This window comes from Culex pipiens, chromosome 1 (genome assembly GCF_016801865.2).
Source record: "Culex pipiens pallens isolate TS chromosome 1, TS_CPP_V2, whole genome shotgun sequence".
NCBI classification, from domain to species: Eukaryota; Metazoa; Arthropoda; class Insecta; order Diptera; family Culicidae; genus Culex; species Culex pipiens.
The window spans coordinates 53,646,172-53,665,802 of NC_068937.1; the positions used below are offsets into that span (position 1 = coordinate 53,646,172).

General features: G+C 37.5%; 2 protein-coding genes and 1 long non-coding RNA gene across 3 annotated transcripts in view; all 3 read right to left on the minus strand.

The window, feature by feature from the left end:
* Positions 1 to 2,225, minus strand: part of LOC120432271 (CAD protein) — a 40,872-nt gene extending 38,647 nt beyond the window's left edge. Inside the window, exon 1 of the mRNA XM_039597456.2 lies at positions 1,968 to 2,225. The gene's annotated coding sequence lies outside the window, so the exon portion shown is untranslated. The remainder of the gene's footprint in view (positions 1 to 1,967) is intronic.
* Positions 2,226 to 8,367: 6,142 nt separating this feature from the next.
* Positions 8,368 to 19,631, minus strand: part of LOC120412520 (uncharacterized) — a 105,978-nt gene continuing 94,714 nt past the window's right edge. Inside the window, exons 4-8 of the mRNA XM_039573018.2 lie at positions 12,479 to 12,692; positions 11,585 to 12,417; positions 11,027 to 11,496; positions 9,745 to 9,870; positions 8,368 to 9,675 (exon numbers count right to left, since the gene is read on the minus strand). Coding sequence (XP_039428952.1) covers positions 8,857 to 9,675; positions 9,745 to 9,870; positions 11,027 to 11,496; positions 11,585 to 12,417; positions 12,479 to 12,692 — 2,462 coding nt within the window. The 3' untranslated portion in view covers positions 8,368 to 8,856. The remainder of the gene's footprint in view (positions 9,676 to 9,744; positions 9,871 to 11,026; positions 11,497 to 11,584; positions 12,418 to 12,478; positions 12,693 to 19,631) is intronic.
* LOC120412529 (uncharacterized) lies at positions 18,871 to 19,557 on the minus strand. Its single transcript, XR_005604822.2, has 3 exons — positions 19,368 to 19,557; positions 19,238 to 19,307; positions 18,871 to 19,175 (listed from the first exon to the last, which is right to left on the minus strand). It is a non-coding gene; the product is annotated as an uncharacterized LOC120412529 (long non-coding RNA).

Below are 19,631 nucleotides of genomic sequence, written 5' to 3' on the forward strand. Positions count from 1 at the left end.
CGGGAGAAGACATTCTCCACGACCACACAGAACAAGATCTGGACGAACAAGAACGAATCACAATATGAATGACGATAACAACAGATTAAAAACAGTTGAAACTGTTGTTGACATCTCCGGATGACAACTGAGTTGTCACCGGAGAGCCCAGTGTAAATACTCTGGCTGGCATGGCAGTGTTGCCAGAGTACTGTTCCAGTTATCCCAACAGTAGCCCAGTTAAAAATCAGACAAACGTCAAAAAATCAAAACAAACCGAAATGACCCAGGGGTTAATGGATGCTAAAAGCCTGTTCAATGAATAAAAAAACTTGTTTCTAACATTTATTCAATTTCAAGTCACAATTTAAGAAATATGAAAAGTAAGCATTGTAAATAAATTTGAGTAACTTTTATTTTTATATTTCATCAGGAAAATATTATGAATCGGTGGTCCCCTCGTTATTTTTCGTTCAGCCCAATTATCGAGCAGCTTTCGGTGACTGGGCTACGTTCTCAGCCCAGTTACCGAACAACTACTGTATAGAGTTATCTAAGCCCGATCTCACGCACACTAGCACGCCATTTGTTTTGCTGGGCGGTACAAAATTTAACCTCAATCTTTTTCATGTGCGTACACGCAATACATGCGCACGTAGATAACTCTATAGGGTAGAACCCTTTTTAATGGGTTTTGATTTTGAGTGTAGAGCTGTCAGACCAAATCTGTCGGACAAAGACTGTCAGACTGAAAAGTAAAAAGTAAGTAGTCTAGGTTTTTGACTTAGGTGCACACAAATCAAGAAAAAAACAATTTGAAACCAAATTTATCTTTTTCAATTCATAAACTGGTTTTGAGCTGCAAAATTATCTGTACGTCAGAAAATGATTAATTAATTCAGCGTCGTGTAAACAAACAATTAGTTAAGCAGTTAAGAGCCTTATACGGCCTCTTTAATTTTTGATAGCGTTTTTGGTGTTCACCTGAGCAATCTTGAAATTAGTTATGATAATTTGTGATATCTCTTGTTCCATCATTCCCTAGAGAAAAATAGTTATGTTAAATTTAAAAGTGTTAATTTTTGTTTTTAAATATAACACTTTGCCGCATAATTCATAAAGATTTTTCCCAAGTTCAAAAGGTTTTGTTGAACAGCTTATGTTCTATGAAAAACTATGCTTCATTTCTTATTTTTTTCTTCATTCGTGTCTAGCATTTTAAAACGCATTTATTTTGTTTTATTTTTTTTTTGCTTTGGGACATACAAAAAATTCTGATGTTTATGATAAAACTTTAAAATAAATGAAATCTAGAAAAATACAAACAAAAGTAAAAAAAAACGAAATTTTCCCAAAATCTTTCCTAAGTTCAAGTATCTATCTAAAGGTCAGAACCCCCAAAAAAAAGGTCCTAGCGTAAAATCATAAATGGTTAACGTAAAAACACGTGCTGCTCTCAGGTGTATGTGTTAACTTGTTCGATTTCCATTTCGTTCGCGAATGTAAACATCAAATCAGTATCAGTATTCGTGTGTTGCCGACGGAGTTAAAAGTTTGTAAACAAGATTTTGCAGACATGCAAACTTTACACGTTATGCGTTACGAACACTAACGATTGTAGGCATTTGAGGAACTGGAGTAAAAGGGTTATTCAGTTAATTTGATGTTTTAAATTTATTTTAAATAGTTTTCCACTACACGAATATTTGCTGAAAATATGCTATTTTTTTTAAACACAATTGAAGGTTTTGATTCTGAAAATAAAGTTGTGTGCAATAAATTCCGAATACCCCTAAAAATATCCCTAATTCGCACTACAGAAAGTGCTTGCTAATCAATTTCATTGGAGCATTACTTAGAACAACGATCAAGTGATGATAATCGAACTCAATTGAGACAACTGCATTAAGTATGCTAAATATAGACTTTACAAGTTTATTATGACTGCGAATATCTATTGTTTTGTAATTACGGTAAACGATAAAAACCTTGTTATTTCCAGCTGGCAGCAAATATTCCAAAAACTCTCCAAATCCTGTAATTTTTCAAACTGCAAACACACTTAAAACATGCACCCAAACGAGCCTCGTACGATACAATCGCGAAAACACGCAAAATCGTCCCGAAAAACACCGAAATCGTACACTTTAACAAAAACACGTGGCACGGGCGTCACCGGCGAGTCGATTCCTGAAACACAGTTCCGAGCGCGTCAACAGCCGAGATCGGACTGAAACGAGATTCCTTCTGCCTTCTGCCTGGCGCTGCTGGTGCTCCGGGAAGGCCTGATAGAGAGTAGTTGTGATACCTTCTACTAACATCAGGCAAGATGGCAAGAAGAAGAGCCCCAACCAACCGCGGCGCTTGGTTGTCGGCTAGGTTTCGGTAGAACCGGTCAGGTAGGGAGGTAATGCTGTCTGGCGGGTAGACGATAGTTGGAAGAGTTGGGCTCGAGGGAAGTATTGAGATTAAATCTCAACACTTCAATGGTGTTTGTTTGGTTTAAATCTTAAATTCTAGTTTTATTAATTTATGAATTTCATGGATAATAGAGCGGTACGAATTTGACTTTTTCAGGGCTGAATTGTATGGAAGTACTAACGCTAGATCTCGAATATGAGCTCGATAGAACGGAAACTAGAACGTTAAAAAAATATTTGCAAAAAAATCACAAAACAAATTCTTCTGGTACTGTATGGGCGCAGCATTGAAGCACAGTGTGATTGGTACATCCAACCACGGTCCCTGAAATGTCGACTCATACTAAATCGACTTTTCTATTCAATTATTAAAAAACAACAAAATCTGAGCAATATTTAAAAAAAAATAATCACAATAGACTTGTTCATATAATTTAAAAGGTTTCGATTGAAAAACTTTATGATTACAAAAAATGGTAAATTTCACAGAATATCACGAAAATTTTCAAATTAACATTGAAGCAAGCACCAGACGGATCCTTGCTTTATCTTAATGCATCGCTTAATGCAAATCAGGGATCAGAGCGTATTTAATATCAGAAGAATACAACATATTTTTTTTATAAGCTTCGGATGGCCGACTGGTTAAAGACTGGTTAGATCAATCCAAAGGTGTGATTTTGAATCCCACCTGATTTATTTTAGTTTTTGTTAATATTCAAAGTTCAAAATTCCTGATTCCAAATTTCAAAGGCACCGACTGGGAAATGATCCCTGAACCTTCTGATTGTGAAACAGATGCCGTAACCATTAAGTCACGGAACCGGTTCATCATATTTGGGGTCCTTTAAAAGGATGTGCGACAAAATGGCGAAAGACATAAGGTCGAATGGACAAATGGTCGAATGCCAAAAGATCGAAAGACGTAAGGTCGAATTGACAAAAGGTCGAAAGTGGACAAAAGGTCGAATGGACAAAAGGTCGAAAGTGGAAAAAAGGTCAAATGTGAAAAAATGAAACGATTAATTGTAATTATAAACTAAAAAAAATCTTCGAAAAAATATTTCCTTACAAACAAATCTGATTTTTTCCTGTGAGTTTATCTTTGGTTTATCCATCCTTCAAGTAATGATCTTTTTTTTTAAATATTATCGCGGGCGTTAATAATTAGAGTTCACGCGCGCTGATATGACCGCAGAAGAATGGCCGCATGACAGCCGCAGAACAAATTTTTGGCTGTTGTCAAAGGTTGCCTTGAGTTTTCTGCTGACTTTTTGGAAAATATTCAAAACAAATCAGGTTGACAGCCAAATCAACGCTGAATTTCAGTTCAACCTGCTGATTTTTACACAGCGGTAGTTCGGCGGCTGTAACCTCCTGTCAGTCACAGCGATGGAGAAAAGTGATTTTATCTCGCAATAAGCAATAAACAGAATAACTTTCAAACCATTTTTTGAGAAGATTACCATTCTTTCAAACATGAGCAGTTTTTTCAAAATAAGTTCGACTTCTAAAATATTGTTCAAGTTTTTATTTTATTTTTAAAAACAATCTTTTCTTGTTTGTCGTAATATTTTTGTGATTTTTTTCATTTTTTCAAACATGGGCAGTTCTTAGAAAAAAGTTCGACTTCTAAAATATTGTTCAAGTTTTTATTTTGATTTAAAAAACAACCTTTTCTTGTTTGCCGTAATATTTTTGTGAGTTTATAATTTTTTACAAACATGGGCAGTTTTTTGAAAAAAGTTCGACTTCTGGAATATTTTGGAAGTTGATTTTTATTTTTTAAACAACCTATTCTTCATTGTCAAAATGTTTTTGTGAGTTTTTTCCATTTTTTTTTCTGTTTGAGTATTAAGACACGGAATCCTGATTACAAGGACTATTGTATCGTGTTACCCATTTTTACTGTTATTAAGCATTTCCAGATCTATAACACAGTTCCTATTGAGAGGAAAAGTGCTGTTCCATCCAGATGCTGAAAACTCCATTCCTTGTGCTAGAACCGCGGTGATAATTTTTTCGTGTCATTTTTCAAGCTCTTCCCAGCAGCTATTATTTGCCGCGCGGGGTCTTGTAAAGACAATTGTCTTTTTGCGGCGCTACTTTGCGGTGTTCCCTTTGCTCTGATCTGGACAATGCGACTGGACTGCAGTGCAATACCGATCGGCTGGGCATTATTTACATGCGAAGACACGAGGAAAGTATTTTGGGAAAGAGGCGCAAAGGAATATCCCAAGATCGATCACATGCTTGAAGAGCACGTGAAGCAACCGTTTTATACTCATGCGGTTGCTGCTACCTCTGAACTTAAACCTAAGGATGCCACCCTGAGAAGAACCCATGACTTTCCGCTTATGAGGCGAAACCCGTAACCATTCGGCCACAGGAGGTTGGCTGGAGTTTTTTCATTCTTTCATGAGCAGTTCTTAAAAAAAGTGCGACTTTTAAAACATTTTAACCTATCTTGACTGTCGTAATGATTTTGTGATTTTTTTTTCATTCTTTCACATATTAGCGCTACTTTAAAAAAAACTACTCCATAAATATTTTATTAGTTTTATTTTGTTTATAAAAATCGTTGGAATATTTTAGAGACTTTTACCTTCTTTAAAATTTAAATAGTTTCGAAAAATGAAAAAGTGTTGCTTCTTAAATATTGTTTAAAACGTTCAAATCACCTTTCCATAGCTGTTTTCCAATATTTGTGTATTAAGGCTCACATCAAAAGTTTTGTTTAGAAAAAGGTATTTTGTTTGTTAAATTCAACCTTTTGTCCTTTCGACGTTTTGTCTATTCGACCTTTTGTCCATTCGACCATTTGTCCATTCAACCTTATGTCTTTCGATCTTTTGTCATACATTCCCTTTAAAAATGTTTGTTTTTTTTTAACTGCAATGTACGTAGCGCAAAAAAAACGGGAAAATAAAACTCGGCAATGTTTACATATTTTGTAGATATCATGATTAATTTTGACTATCCTTGAGATAAATATATTTTTTTAAAGTAAAAATGCTTCAAAACCCAATGGTTGCTGAGATACAACCTAAGAAAAACAAACAAAAAAAAAGATTTTTCAAAGTTTCAACTAAAAAGTGTCCAATATCTACACGCGGAAAAATAAGGCATATTTGAATCAACAAAACGTTTTGTTGATTTGAAAATCATTATTTTAGTTGAATCAACGCTAAATGTCAAAGCAGCTTTTTCGAAACAACAAAAGACTTTTGTGGAATTGAGAAAATCAAGGTTTGTTTCAACGCAAAATCGGCGTTGATTATATTCAACAAAAATTTTGTTGATTCAAACCTCGTTCAGGCTGATTCTACAAAACATTTTTCTGCGTGTAGTTAAGAATTGTCAGGTTATCCATTTCAAAAAATGTAGCATTCGTTAAATTTTCTGATTTGTCCTATTTTTAATTTTTCAATTATTGAAATCAACTTTGACTTTTCAAAAGGTCAAAGTTAAGTTGTTAAAATCGAAGAATAATGTAAAAAGGCTTTTGATTTTAGCATTTTGTATGACCACTAGGGTGCCCAGAATATGAAACTTTTTTTCAAAACCTCGCTCCACAAGTTGAATATTGTTTCTTGAGCTATTTTAGGATTCTGGGCCAAATATGAGCAAAATCGGTCAACATTTACCCATTGATACTCGAAGGTGAAGTTTGTATGGGGAAAATCGAAATAATGTATGAAAAACTCAATCTTCTTACGGTTTTGTCTGCAGAGTGGGTCACTTCCATCCAAATACCCTCAAAAGTGAGTTTTTTATTGAAAATTTAACGCTCTACAACTTTGTAGAACATACCAAAGCTGTAAAACTCGATCCTGAAAAGTTGTTAGCAATTAAAAATAGTCATTTTTGTATGTAAAACATATTTTTCAACAACTTTAGGCTCGGGTATCGATGGGTTAAGTTTTCCAATTTCGCTCAAAATGGGCAAAGAGGCTTTAAATGACCCAAAGAACCGATTTTGGCTTGTGGAGCAGGGGGTCATTTATTCTGGGCACCCTAATGACCACCCCTCAAATTTGGATGAAAAAATCGATACCAACATTTCAAAAAGCATCATGTACAAACTACGCGTTTTGAGAAAAACGCATTTGAATGTTGAGCATTAATTTTCAATTCCCATTTTAATATAAAAGCAAAATAAGATGTTCTAATGATAACAAACGATGAAAAACGTTGCTTTTGTCGATATTTGATCATCAAAATTCAATAAAACATCATTTCCGTAATTTTATTTGAGAAAAACAAATATAACTTCTTTTGAAATCACCAACGTCTATATCACCCTGCTGTCATTGAGGGGGACGCTTTGTTATGATTCGTTTTTCTTCGCCGAATGTACATGGCGCTTTTTTCATGATGCTTTTTTTTCGTCACGAGGTTCATGTAGTCTTTTATTTGACAGGTTGACAGGGCTATATAAACAGGGACTGCTGATGCCAGAGATTTTGTTTATGTTACTTTATTTAAAATCATTATTAAACAGACTTTACTGAAGTAACTTTTGCTCATTTTTGGTGGAGAGGTAGCTTATTAGGAGTACTTTCAGAATATGCAATAACCCAGAAAGTGTCAAAATGTACATGATGCCTTTTGAAATGTTACCGTCGAAATGTTTTTTTCGGATATAGAGTTATCTACGTGCGCATGTATTGCGTGTTTGTACACGAAGGGTTTTTAGGTTAAAATTTGTACCCGCCAGCAAAAACAAATGGTAAGCTAGTGTGCGTGAGATCGGGCTTAGATAGCTCTATAGGATCCAGAGAACTGCTCATGTGTATGTGCCTTCATTTGTTTGTTTTGGTCAAATTTACAAAATGAACAATCGGATTTCCCGATTTTACCAATCACTTTAAGGGGTTACATACATGTAGAAAATCACAAAATTTCATGTTTCAGAAAATTTATTTAATCAACTTAAAAGATGATTTTCAATCACTCCTGAATTTTTCATGAAGATATTTTATGATTAAAGTAAGTCACAGACGATTTAAGCTGAAATTTTTGCCATGCGCAAAGCGAACTGTCAATCTTTGCGAGCGTTTTTCTCTGAACACCGAGTTGATATACGGGTGCCACGATATCTCGAGATGGGATTGACCAAATTAGCTGAAATTTCGAGTGAAGACCCGTTTTTTGAAAATTTTAATTTAGCTGTATTTCGGCAATGATACAACCAAATGTCTTCAAATTTATTTTGTTATTAGTCGAAAATGTGTATTTTTATGTCCTGAAAACAGATTTAATTTAACAGATTGGTACTCAATCCAACGTCTGACATTTTGCCGGTTTACATGTATGTAGCCCCTTAAGCGACAATCAGAATGTAAAATCGGTCGGATTTTTAGAAAAAAAAATATCCCAAAATCATATCCAGCAAACAAAAAAAAATCATATTACCGGATCATATTCGATTGTGTATATTTCAAAAATCCCCCTCGAACAAGTCATGCAAATGCTTCAACTTTTAGTCCTACAGGCCCCAACACTTACCACTAACACATCAGCATCGCCCAACAACCACTTGCTGGAGTCGTGCCTCGTGCAATTTACCCTGCGGAGCCTTTCGTGGTGCGATGAGTACCCAAGTTCGATCTCTCAAAACGGAATTCAACATGATTTCAATTTCTAAATTGCTCGAAATTAACATGTTTTAAAACATTGATTGCAGAACTCAAAATGAGAAGCCCAAGCTCCACCTCAAACCGTCATCTCTCAAAAAACCCCGCGCGCCAATCTCCAGTTTGCATTACATCGTCTGAACGTGTTTGCCACAACACAAGCGCAAAAACGGGGTCTTTTTTCTCATTAGTTGAGTGCGAAATTGCACTTGTGCGACTCTTCGTCGCTGCAAGGTTGATATTCACCAGAAATCACTCGCACGGCGGGTTGCCTACTTGAGGGCGGGCGTTCTTTTTCGTGTTCATCAAAGTAGGCGAGACTAGTCAACTGATTTGATTTGATCACTTTATTTGGATTCGTTTAAGTGGGGGGATGTTAACAGGTTGTTATTCACGAAGGCGCATGCAACACATAACAATTCACGATCTATTCTTTTTTTTTTTTGCTTCGTCGTTAAAAATAAGTTTAAAACAGTTCCACTAACAATAATTCTCGTTCTATACACATTTCACTACACGTAACAGATGATCTTCTTTTTTTTTTGGGTTGCCCAAGGTGTCTTAAATTTCTAAGGTTAGAGTAGAAGTGCACATTGTTTTTTTTTTACATCGATCGATATAAACGTCGCTCTCTAAGCAGGTTCTAGAGGATAAGAAGTATTTCAAGGTAATCAAATGGCATTAGTAAGTATCATTTTTATATCCTTTGGAATGCTTTCCTTCATTCACATTCATTCTCGCCACTCACTCTCACTCTCACTTTAAGCTTAATATTTGCACATAATTTAATCCGGAGGTGGGGGAAATGCCCTCCTCGCTCACACCGTTGCCGCGATCGTCTCCCGCAGCCACTGCGTATTCGAGGTGATCTTGTCATACATCCGCGGCCGCTCGATTCCATTCGGGGCGCAAGCGATCCGCCACGAGGCCACCCCAACGAGGGCCCACTTGCGTTCTGCCGGCAGCAGACAAACCACCGGACTTCCGGCAAACTCCTCCTCGCTGCAGTCCTGCTTGTGGTAGGCGGCCTCCGTGCACATGCTGTTGACGGTCGCGATCGAGATATTCTCGCACGGCTTCATGTCGCTGATCTTGAGCTGAACCCGCTGAAGGTGGTCCCGCTGACGGCTCCAGCCGAGCGTATTGCAGTTCGTCCAGACGGTTTGCTTGGCCTTCGGCGGGGTGAAGCTGTGTCCGATGTAGTTGGACGGCGAGATGTAGTTGTTCGTCTGCGGTGAGTTCTCCGGAAGTGGGTACGGATTGCGTGTTCCACTAACCGCCCCAACAGCCTCCGCCTTCGGAATCTGCGATCCCTCGTCGGCAAATTCCGCGGTGAACTCATTAACCGAAAATTTCGAAGACTCCGTCACATCGCTGTACTCATCCGAACTGGCAGTCTCGTCATCTCCGGGAGTCTCAAAGTACTGCCGGTTCTCCTTGATTCGCTTCTTCGAGCGGGACTTGGAGAACTTCTCAGCGTGAGGCGTCGGAGTCACGTTATCGCTGCGATCGATCGTTTCCTTGAGTGGGATGTCTGGTAAGCAAATCGGTCGTACAAAGTCCGAGTAGATCACCGGATTCTCCAAACGTACCAACGCAGCAGTGCTGCCCTCAACGGGAGATTTTACCATGCCGATCTAAAAAAAAAAGATTCAAATTTAACACCTTATCTAACGCAATCAAATGATTTTTTTGGTTAAAGTTACGATTCTTCGCCGCTGCGTCCAGGGAGCGTTTGAAGTGAGACGAACTGCGCCGAAGATCGCGTACCAGGTGGCCTTGGCCTGACCCTGGAAGCAGGATTCCGTCGTGAGGACCCAATCGGAAGAGACCTGAAAAAAATGTAACAATTTAACAATTTAACAATTTAACAATTTAACAATTTAACAATTTAACAATTTAACAATTTAACAATTTAACAATTTAACAATTTAACAATTTAACAATTCAACAATTTAACAATTTAACAATTTAGCAATTTAACAATTTAACAATTTAAAATTTAACAATCTAACAATTTAACCATTAACAATTTAAAAATTTAAAAATTTAACAATTTAACATCAAATTTTTCATTTGTTTATTTAGCAAATATTTTCAAGGTTATTTAATGTTACTAAATGCTTTTAAAAACTTTTAAGCTTTTAGTTTTTAGTTTTTAGTTTTTAGTTTTTAGTTTTTAATTTTTAGTTTTTAGTTTTTAGTTTTTAGTTTTTAGTTTTTAGTTTTTAGTTTTTAGTTTTTAGTTTTTAGTTTTTAGTTTTTAGTTTTTAGTTTTTAGTTTTTAGTTTTTAGTTTTTAGTTTTTAGTTTTTAGTTTTTAGTTTTTAGTTTTTAGTTTTTAGTTTTTAGTTTTTAGTTTTTAGTTTTTAGTTTTTAGTTTTTAGTTTTTAGTTTTTAGTTTTTAGTTTTTAGTTTTTAGTTTTTAGTTTTTAGTTTTTAGTTTTTAGTTTTTAGTTTTTAGTTTTTAGTTTTTATTTTTTAGTTTTTAGTTTTTAGTTTTTAGTTTTTAGTTTTTAGTTTTTAGTTTTTAGTTTTTAGTTTTTAGTTTTTAGTTTTTAGTTTTAGTTTTTAGTTTTTAGTTTTTAGTTTTTAGTTTTTAGTTTTTAGTTTTTAGTTTTTAGTTTTTAGTTTTTAGTTTTTAGTTTTTAGTTTTTAGTTTTTAGTTTTTAGTTTTTAGTTTTTAGTTTTTAGTTTTTAGTTTTTAGTTTTTAGTTTTTAGTTTTTTAGTTTTTAGTTTTTAGTTTTTAGTTTTTAGTTTTTAGTTTTTAGTTTTTAGTTTTTAGTTTTTAGTTTTTAGTTTTTAGTTTTTAGTTTTTAGTTTTTAGTTTTTAGTTTTTAGTTTTTAGTTTTTAGTTTTTAGTTTTTAGTTTTTAGTTTTTAGTTTTTAGTTTTTAGTTTTTAGTTTTTAGTTTTTAGTTTTTAGTTTTTAGTTTTATGTTTTTAGTTTTTAGTTTGTTTTTAATTTATAAAAACAAAGCTCACTCACCAACGTCCCATCACACACGTGCGTATCCGCCCGGAATAGCGCCACCAGCCAGGGCCAATCGCCGGGCGCGGCCATCTTAGACAGTCCCACGTTGCCTCCGTTCGGCAGCGCCGACTGCACGCCACACTCCAGCTGTCCACAGCTCACGTACAGCGACTGCTTGCTCTGGCAGGTCGTCCGCACGAAGGAGATTTCCGACGCCCTTGGGTCCAGCACCCTCACGTAGCTGGTGTTCGGTTCCGTATCGTTCCGGATCTCGGAGAAATCGACGCGTTCGAAGCCGAGGGCTTTACAGAGGGACTCGGCGACCGTATTTCGGACGTACTCGTTCGATTCCATGCCGACGGAGCAGAGCTTTCCGGTGGTTCCCTTCTCCGAGAAGACGGCGTAACCTTCCGAGTAGAAGCGCGGTCGATGGGGCACAATTGGCGGGGGGAAGGTCAGGTGGGTCACTTGCGGTGAGATTGACACTGGAAGAAAGTGAGGTTAGAACGCGTGAAATGTTAATATTTGCAACCCACAAAAAGTTTGTTTAAAAGACTTCCGGACGATACTTACGACAATCCTTCTCGTCCGCCCCGTCCGGGCAGTCGATCTTTCCGTCGCACCGAGCATTCCGGGCGTAACAAACCCGACCTCGGCCGCAGTAGATCGCTCCGTACGCACAGAACGTGCACGTGTTCTCATCGGACAGATCGGGACAGTCCGCCACTCCGTCGCACATCCTCGAGGACAGCGCGTTCGACTGGAGCTCTCCGGAACATCCGGGCCGACTGTGGCAGGACTGGATCCCCGTTGATTCGGGGAACCGTTCACAATCCATGAACCTCCGGAAGCGTTCCGGCAGACGATCGCCACATCCGGCCCAGAACGCCTGGCAGTACTGCCGACAGACCTTCCCGGCGGAAGGTTCCTCAATCCGGCGATACTCGCACGGCGGCTGAAGAAGTCGACAGATGAAGTCGAACGCCTGCCGGAAGCACTCCGCGTCAACAAGCTCCCGGAACGAGATCAGATCCGCTTCGACCTCCTCGACCGAGTTGTGGCCGAAAAAGTTCGGATAGGTGGTCATGTTGTACCCGACCGAACGGCAGTAGTTCAACCGCAGCGGTTCACACTTCCGGGGAGGTCGCATCGTGGTGACCACTTCGCTGACAACGTCGTCCTTTCCGCCGAGCGGTGACGAAGACGTTCCCGGGATGTCGTCAAACTGGCCGAGAACCTCCTTGATGATCAAGCTCGACGGGTCGATGGTGAGATTCCGGAAAAACCTAGGGCTATCCGAGGTGATCTCCTCCATCATGATCGAGTGCAGGTCGGCGGCGGAGACTAGTTCAGCGTACGGGTCAAAGTACATGGCAAAGTGGAGCGTCAGGTCTTCACCTTCGTTGCTGCAAGAAAAGTTGAGGTTATGTTTCCATAATTTTTAATTCCTACCACTACCTAACTAACCCGTCAAGTGCCAGTATCTCACTGCCCTCGTACGGTTCCCGCAGGTCCGACCTCCGCATGATCAGGTTAATCCGTTCCCGATAATCGCGTGACTTGTGCTGAAATCGTAGCGTACTCTGGTCGGCGAGCTCCGGCGTCCAGTGGTCTCCGTCGACGACCCGTAACCGGGCGCGGAATATCCGATCCGGGAGGGGTTCCGGCCGCAGGTAGGTATCTGCAAAAGGTTGGGTGCATCGGTTATTCAACGTGATGTAAACACAATGGCACTCTCCACGTGGTGGTGAATTAGTATCATTTGGAAAAAGCGAAATTTCCCAGGAAGATGAGGAGTTTTCACCGAAGTCTTTAAATCTACGCATGGGTTTAAAAGTGAGGTATACGGTCACTGGAACAATGGCACTGACTAGACCGAGTTGCAATCATCTAGACAAGTCATTTAATGTGTTACACGTGTGGGATTTTGAGCTTCAATTTGTTTCATCTGGGTATGTTTGTGAGGCAGTTGTACAAGGCAGTTGTGTAACATTTGAGAAATGATAAGGTATTGTAGATATGAATCAAATGTTTGAGTTGGAAAACGATTGGGTTTGGTTTGCTGAAAAGCAACGACGATCAAGACGACGAAGCACTCTCGTGTGCCAAGAAATTGGTCAGCAACGAGTACACACGCGCGCTGTATGAGTGTGAGTGCTTCGTATAGGTTGGTCCTGCTGCGCAACTTAAAGCTTTGCTAAGAGAGAAAAATTGGAGAGAGAGATAACGAACGATTGCGGCGATGGTTGCAAAGCTTTCGAGCGTCGGGTCGGAATCGCGCGGCGTGGGAGAGATGAAATGAAAGAGTCGCAAGTATGTGTGCGCTCTCAGGATGATCGTGTAGAGTGGCTTTTGTCGGGGACAGGTCTTTAGTCTTGTTTGCAAATTTGCAGTGAACGGTCGTTTGACGACATATTTTAGGTTTGGCCGTGAGTTTACAACATGGCGCAGTTGGTAGGTATTATGGTGACGATTTCATGGCATAAAGACGGAGTGAGCGATGCCTCAACCGTAAAAAAAAAAAAAGGAAAAAGAAGACTGTGGACGAACGCCTCCACAGCACAAAAAAAAACAGTTGACGAACGCCTCAACTGAACAAAAAAACAGTTGACGAACGCCTCAACTGCAGAAAAAAACCAGACAATGTTTTAATGAAAACAGTTGACGAACGCCTCAACTGAACACAGAGAATGTTGACGAATGCCTCAACTTAATTCTTAGCGTGAACTGGATTAAAAAAAAATCGGGTTGATGAGAAGACATGAGAAACGGTTGATTAAAAACCAAGATAAAATGGAAAAGATTTAAAAGAAAAAAGAACGTTAAAGTTTGAAGAGAAAATGCAAAAGTCGTTTTTTGAGAGTTGAAATTGAATAAAAGTGATATTTTATCATGAAAAAACAACATAACAATTTTGAATGGGTTTGAAGAATTCTTAACGGATTTTTTGGAGGAAATTAAATAGAGCTGTCAGTTTAATGACATAATGTAAGAAACGGTAGCTTGGAAACCTACACGTCTTATAATTGTTAATTGAACTGAATTTCTAAACGAAATGGAAAAAAAGAAGTGATTTTTCCCCTCAACGAAAGAAAAACAAACAAAATGATTTGGACTGATATTTGAAGTTAATAAACCGCGTTTTTGTAAGAAATGAAATATAACATTTCCTTTTCAAGCAAAGAGTAAAATAAAATTTGGGATAGCTTAAAAAATAAATTGGCGATGAAAACTACACTGATATTTAAACAATGTATCAAAAAAATTTAAATGATTTTTTGATAGAAAAAAAAAAAATAAAACAATTTGTAATGATTACGAACAATTTTGTCCTTTAAAAAAACGGAAAGTTTGGGAAAAAAGATACCATGGTTTTTGAAATCTACAAAACAAAATAATTTTGAATGGGTTTGAAGAATTCTTAACAAATTTTTTGGAGGAAATTAAGTAGAGCTGATTTATTTTTCACACAAAAAAAATGACGATTCAAATGATTCGGAATAATTTTGGAAATTTAAGTCAGGTTAATGAGATAATGTAAGAAACGGTAGCTTGGAAACCTACACGTCTTATATTTGTTAATTGAACTGAATTTCTAAACGAAATGAAAAAAGAAGTGATTTTCCACTCAACGAAAGAAAAACAAACAAAATGATTTGGAATGATTTCGAAAATTTCAACAATTTTAAGGAGAAAATGTAAGAAACGAGGGTTGAAATACACTCGTTTTCTTTAAAAAAAAAATCAGAAAAAAAATAATTTGGATTGATATTTGAAGTTAATAAACTGCGTTTCTGTAAAAAAATGAAATATAAGATTTCTTTTTCAAGCAAAGAGTAAAACAAAATTTGGGATAGCATAAAAAAATAAATAAAATCGGTCGATGAAAAATACTACAAACGGTAGATTAGATATTTAAACAATGTATAAAATGATAAAACATAACTTTTCTGATATAAGGTTGGGTAGGCATTGACTTTTGTCTTATTTTCCTTCCTCTACAAGACATAATTCTGGTAACAGGAAATATAGCAAAATATAATACATCGAGACCACCCATTGGATACGTAGAAAGTTGTGTTTCACCTTCCTGATTAAGAATATGTTCGGGTCCGGTGGTGTAGTGGTTAGCGTGGTAGCCTCTCACCCCAGTAAGGCCTGGGTTCAATTCCAGGTAAAACGTCAGTCCAAATGCCTAAAAGAGGTTTTGAGCACATAACCTCCGAACGCCTAGAAATTAACAGAAACTTACCACAGAGACCACAGAAGACATGTCTTGGTATCAAAAGTTGAGTATTTTAAATACGAAAATTTTGGTATCCAAACATGTATAGGGGTCTTCCTTCCCAAGTGACCACGCGTCCAACATCGACCTTCACGAAATCTGCTCATATTTGGCATGGGGGTTGTTTTTGCCCCAAAAACAAAGAATCCCAAGTTTGGTGACATTTGGTCCAACCCCGCGCCCGTGGCACCCCCCTCTTTTTCTGAGATTTTTGAAAACCCTCATTTTTAAAATGCATTTTGCTAATAGAAAAGTTTACAAAAAGTGAACTTTTGGGTATGCATATTTGAAGATTTGTTGACATAGAATCGAATGGCGTACTCAAAATTTACGTACAGTGATGCCAGATATGAAAATTTTGCGCTTTAAGTTTTAAAATGCATTTTTAACCCTTTGGTCGAGCACTTACGGGAAAACTGACAATTGCATTTGATTGCTGAGAGTTTTTTACATTAAATTCAATCAAAACCTCAGGGTAAATTGAATATTTCTTGAGATATCACATTTTTAAGTTGGAAAGCTCTGTATTACATAGCAAATGTTTTACTTAACCATCAATTTTCAACAGTACATTGCGTAAAAGCATAGTAGGCCTTGAAATTTGAATAATTTTTTTCAATTTCTTAGCGGAAGCAAGTGAATGTCCCAAAATTGAATTTATGTATGTATTGTATGTATGTATGTATTCATGTATGTATGTATTATATATATATGCATTTGAACACCCGTCTTGGCAGGACTTGGCGTGGTTCACGGATATAAGAAAATGACAAAATGTTTAATTTCGAGCGCTTCAACAGGATTTTTTTTTGGGAAACTTTGTCGAAGAAGATGTTAAAAGTGAAAATTCCCCATAGTAAATACATTAAAGTTCCATTCTAACTTCAGGTCAAAACTGGACCCACTAAACATTAACAAAATGGGCTCAACTTATCAGGCTTGCTTCTGGGGCCATAAAACTAGAAAATTCCTGTTGAAGCGCTCGAAATTAAACGAAACAAAATATTCAAATTTCAAGGCCTACTATGCTCTCACGCAATGTACTGTTGAAAATTGATGGTTAAGTAAAACATTTGCTATGCAATACAGAGCTTTCCAACTTAAAAATATGATATCTCAAGAAATATTCAATTTACCCTGAGGTGTTGATTGAATTTAACGTAAAAAACTCTCAGCTATCGAATGCAATTGTCAGTTTTCCCGTAAGTGCTCGTCCAAAGGGTTAAAAATGCATTTTAAAACTTAAAGCGCAAAATTTTCATATCTGGCATCACTGTACGTAAATTTTGAGTACGCCATTCGATTCTACGTCAACAAATCTTCAAATATGCATACCCAAAAGTTCACTTTTTGTAAACTTTTCTATTAGCAAAATGCATTTTAAAAATGAGGGTTTTCAAAAATCTCAGAAAAAGAGGGGGGTGCCACGGGCGCGGGGTGGACCAAATGTCACCAAACTTGGGATTCTTTGTTTTTGAGGGAAAAACAACCCCCATGCCAAATATGAGCAGATTTGGTGAAGGTCGATGTTGGACGCTAGGTCACTTGGGAAGGAATGACCCATAGGTCATCGCTGAAATTTTAAAGTTATCGCAGTTTTAGTGAAAAAAGTAGATTTTTTGCCGATTTTGTCATTTTCCCGTTTTTGCGCGCGGCCCATTTTTTAGCATGTTACGTAAAAATTTCCGGGGAATCCGATAAAAATATTTCCAGGCATGGGCTCTTTGGTCCAGACACCGTCAAAACGGCATTTTAAAGTTTCATACGCCCTTTTTAATGAAAAGTTTTCATATAGGGGAACTATACCCTTTCTCAGCCTATTTCTATTATCGGCCTATCAGCACTTTGATCATGAATTACAGCTTTCATAAAGTGTTTTTGACTGTTCCAATGTAATAAATAGCTCAAACAAAAGTGAGCAAGCAAATCTCCATTGTTGATACATCTGAAAAAGTTGATTTAATAGCGGAAAACGGCAAAAGTGATGAGAATTGGTCGAACGGCTTAGAGTGATTAAAATGGGCATATTTCCCCTAATAGGCTATATTTTTGAAACTTCTCACTATTTTTCTTTGAAAGGCCAACTGATCACCTTTCATTTGCGTATAAGACAATTGAAATCGGTTGAAATGGCGAAGACTTATGATTTTTCGAAAAAAGTGGTTTTTGCGAAAATCGACGAAAATGGCCATTTTTCAGACCACCCTAACACGGCGTAGGTCCCCCTAATGGCCAAACAAAAAAATACGGGGCTAATTATTTCGGCCAGGGAACCCCCAGAAAAATTTTGAGCCCTTTTGTTTTTTTCCATGCTGTTTTCGTGGGGAATTGCTGTACAGAAAAGTTATTTGTCATGGAAAACGTAATACTGCCCATGTTCGCATAAATGTCCCATATGCAAAAACAGCAAGCTGAGAAAAACGCATTTGAAGTTTGTCCCATACATAAGGCTACGTGTTAAGTTTTCGCGGAAAAACTGGATTTCCTCCTGATTTCTAGAACAAAGTACTGGATGTTATAGGCTCTTTTGAAAGAGCACACAATTTTGAACCAAACTGCATCAGTAACTCAAAAACGATGAAAATGCATATGGGACATTTATGCGATCATGGGCAGTATAGTACTCTAAAATCCAAGATGGCGGCCAAAATGGCGTCGATGAAATATTGTGAAAATGCATTTGGTATTTTAAAAGACAATCAATTATTCAAATTTGACAATAATGGGGTAGCAGAAAAAAGGGCCTCGTGGCGCGGTGGTTAGCGGCTTCGGCTGCCGATCCCTAAGTTGCTATGGGGCGCGGGTTCGATTCCCGCCTTATTCTCCTGGCCTTCTATCGAATGGGGAAGTAAAACGTCGGTCGTAAAAGAGATTTTGGGTGACTCACCACACATAACCTTCGGACGCCTAGAAATGAGCAGAAACTTGCAACAGAGACCACAAAAGACCCGGTGGTCGTTAAAGTGAGTTGCTTTGCTTTTTTTTTTGTGTGAAACACGTAGAATAAACGTGAAATGATCTGGCCAAGCACATTCCGTTTCAACGGGAGTCTCCTCATAGAAGTTACGTGAAAACTTTATTGGAAAAATACCATATAGGATCTCACGTAACTTCAACCTGAATGATTTTTTTTTTTTTTTGAGTGCTCATAACTAATTTTAAGATTGTTTAGGTGAACACCAAAAATACGACCAAAAAATAAACTGCACGAATAAGTTTCTTAACTGCTATATTCAAATGGTTGTGTACAGAACGCCGAACTATTGAATCATTTTTTGAAGTAAAATGAATTTTGCAGCTTAAAACCAGTTAAAGAAATGAAATAAAATATTTTTGTTTCAAATTTCCTTCGCCTGATTTGTGAGTACCTACGTTAAAAACCTTGATTGTTTATTTTTTACTCTCTGGTATGACAGTCTTGGCCTGACGTTTTTGGTCTGATACACCGAAAATCCAAATAACACAGATAAGCTAAAAGCCTTGTACACAGAACTGTGTACAACCGTTGTCTGTCAAATCTGTGTAAAATTTTACACAGATTCTGGGTAAAATTTTGCACAGAATCCGGGTAAAAATTAAAAAAAAATCAGAATCTAATTTCGATTTTTCAGGCCAATACAAGTAAAAAATATAATATCATTTATTAATCTTTGTTTTGGGTTTTATACATAAGACAACATAAACTAAATATTTGACCACTCAGCGTACTACCCAGGCCCGGAAAAGCTGACAGTGTCCGTTTACTAGTGCTGTCTATGGAACTCTCCGCTCGGAACCGGAATTGGGAAAATGGTTAGCGCGGGCTCGAGTTCCGGGGCTCTGGACTTCCGAGGTTCCGCAAAAGCACCACGTCGGAGGAATTCAGTGTGTGTGAGACAACTTGAATAAAAAAAATTGAGTTAGGTTAGGATTACCAAGCAAATATTTATGAGATACATTACCTTGAATTCAAATACGAGCACTGCTCCCCATGGGTTTACGGTGCATATGATGATCAGTTTGTTGATAAGTCTAAAATCATTGAAGTATTTTAATAATTTTCCAATATTTTGATCACGAGGAAAAACTTACAAAAGTTTGCTGCAAGAGCGACGCCATCTTAGCTTTTCCTTTTTTACCCAGATTTGAAAGGAAAGCTGATCGGAAATCTGTGTAACTTTTTACACAGATCTGTGTTATAAAACTACACAGTTTTGACAGCTAGAACATGTTCTACAATCTGTGTAATTTTTTTACACAGATCTGTGTTATCTGGAATTTGCGTGTAGCTTTATCATGGATTTTGGTCTGGACAAGGCGAGGGATAGGACACAGCTCCCTCTTGATAAATTATGG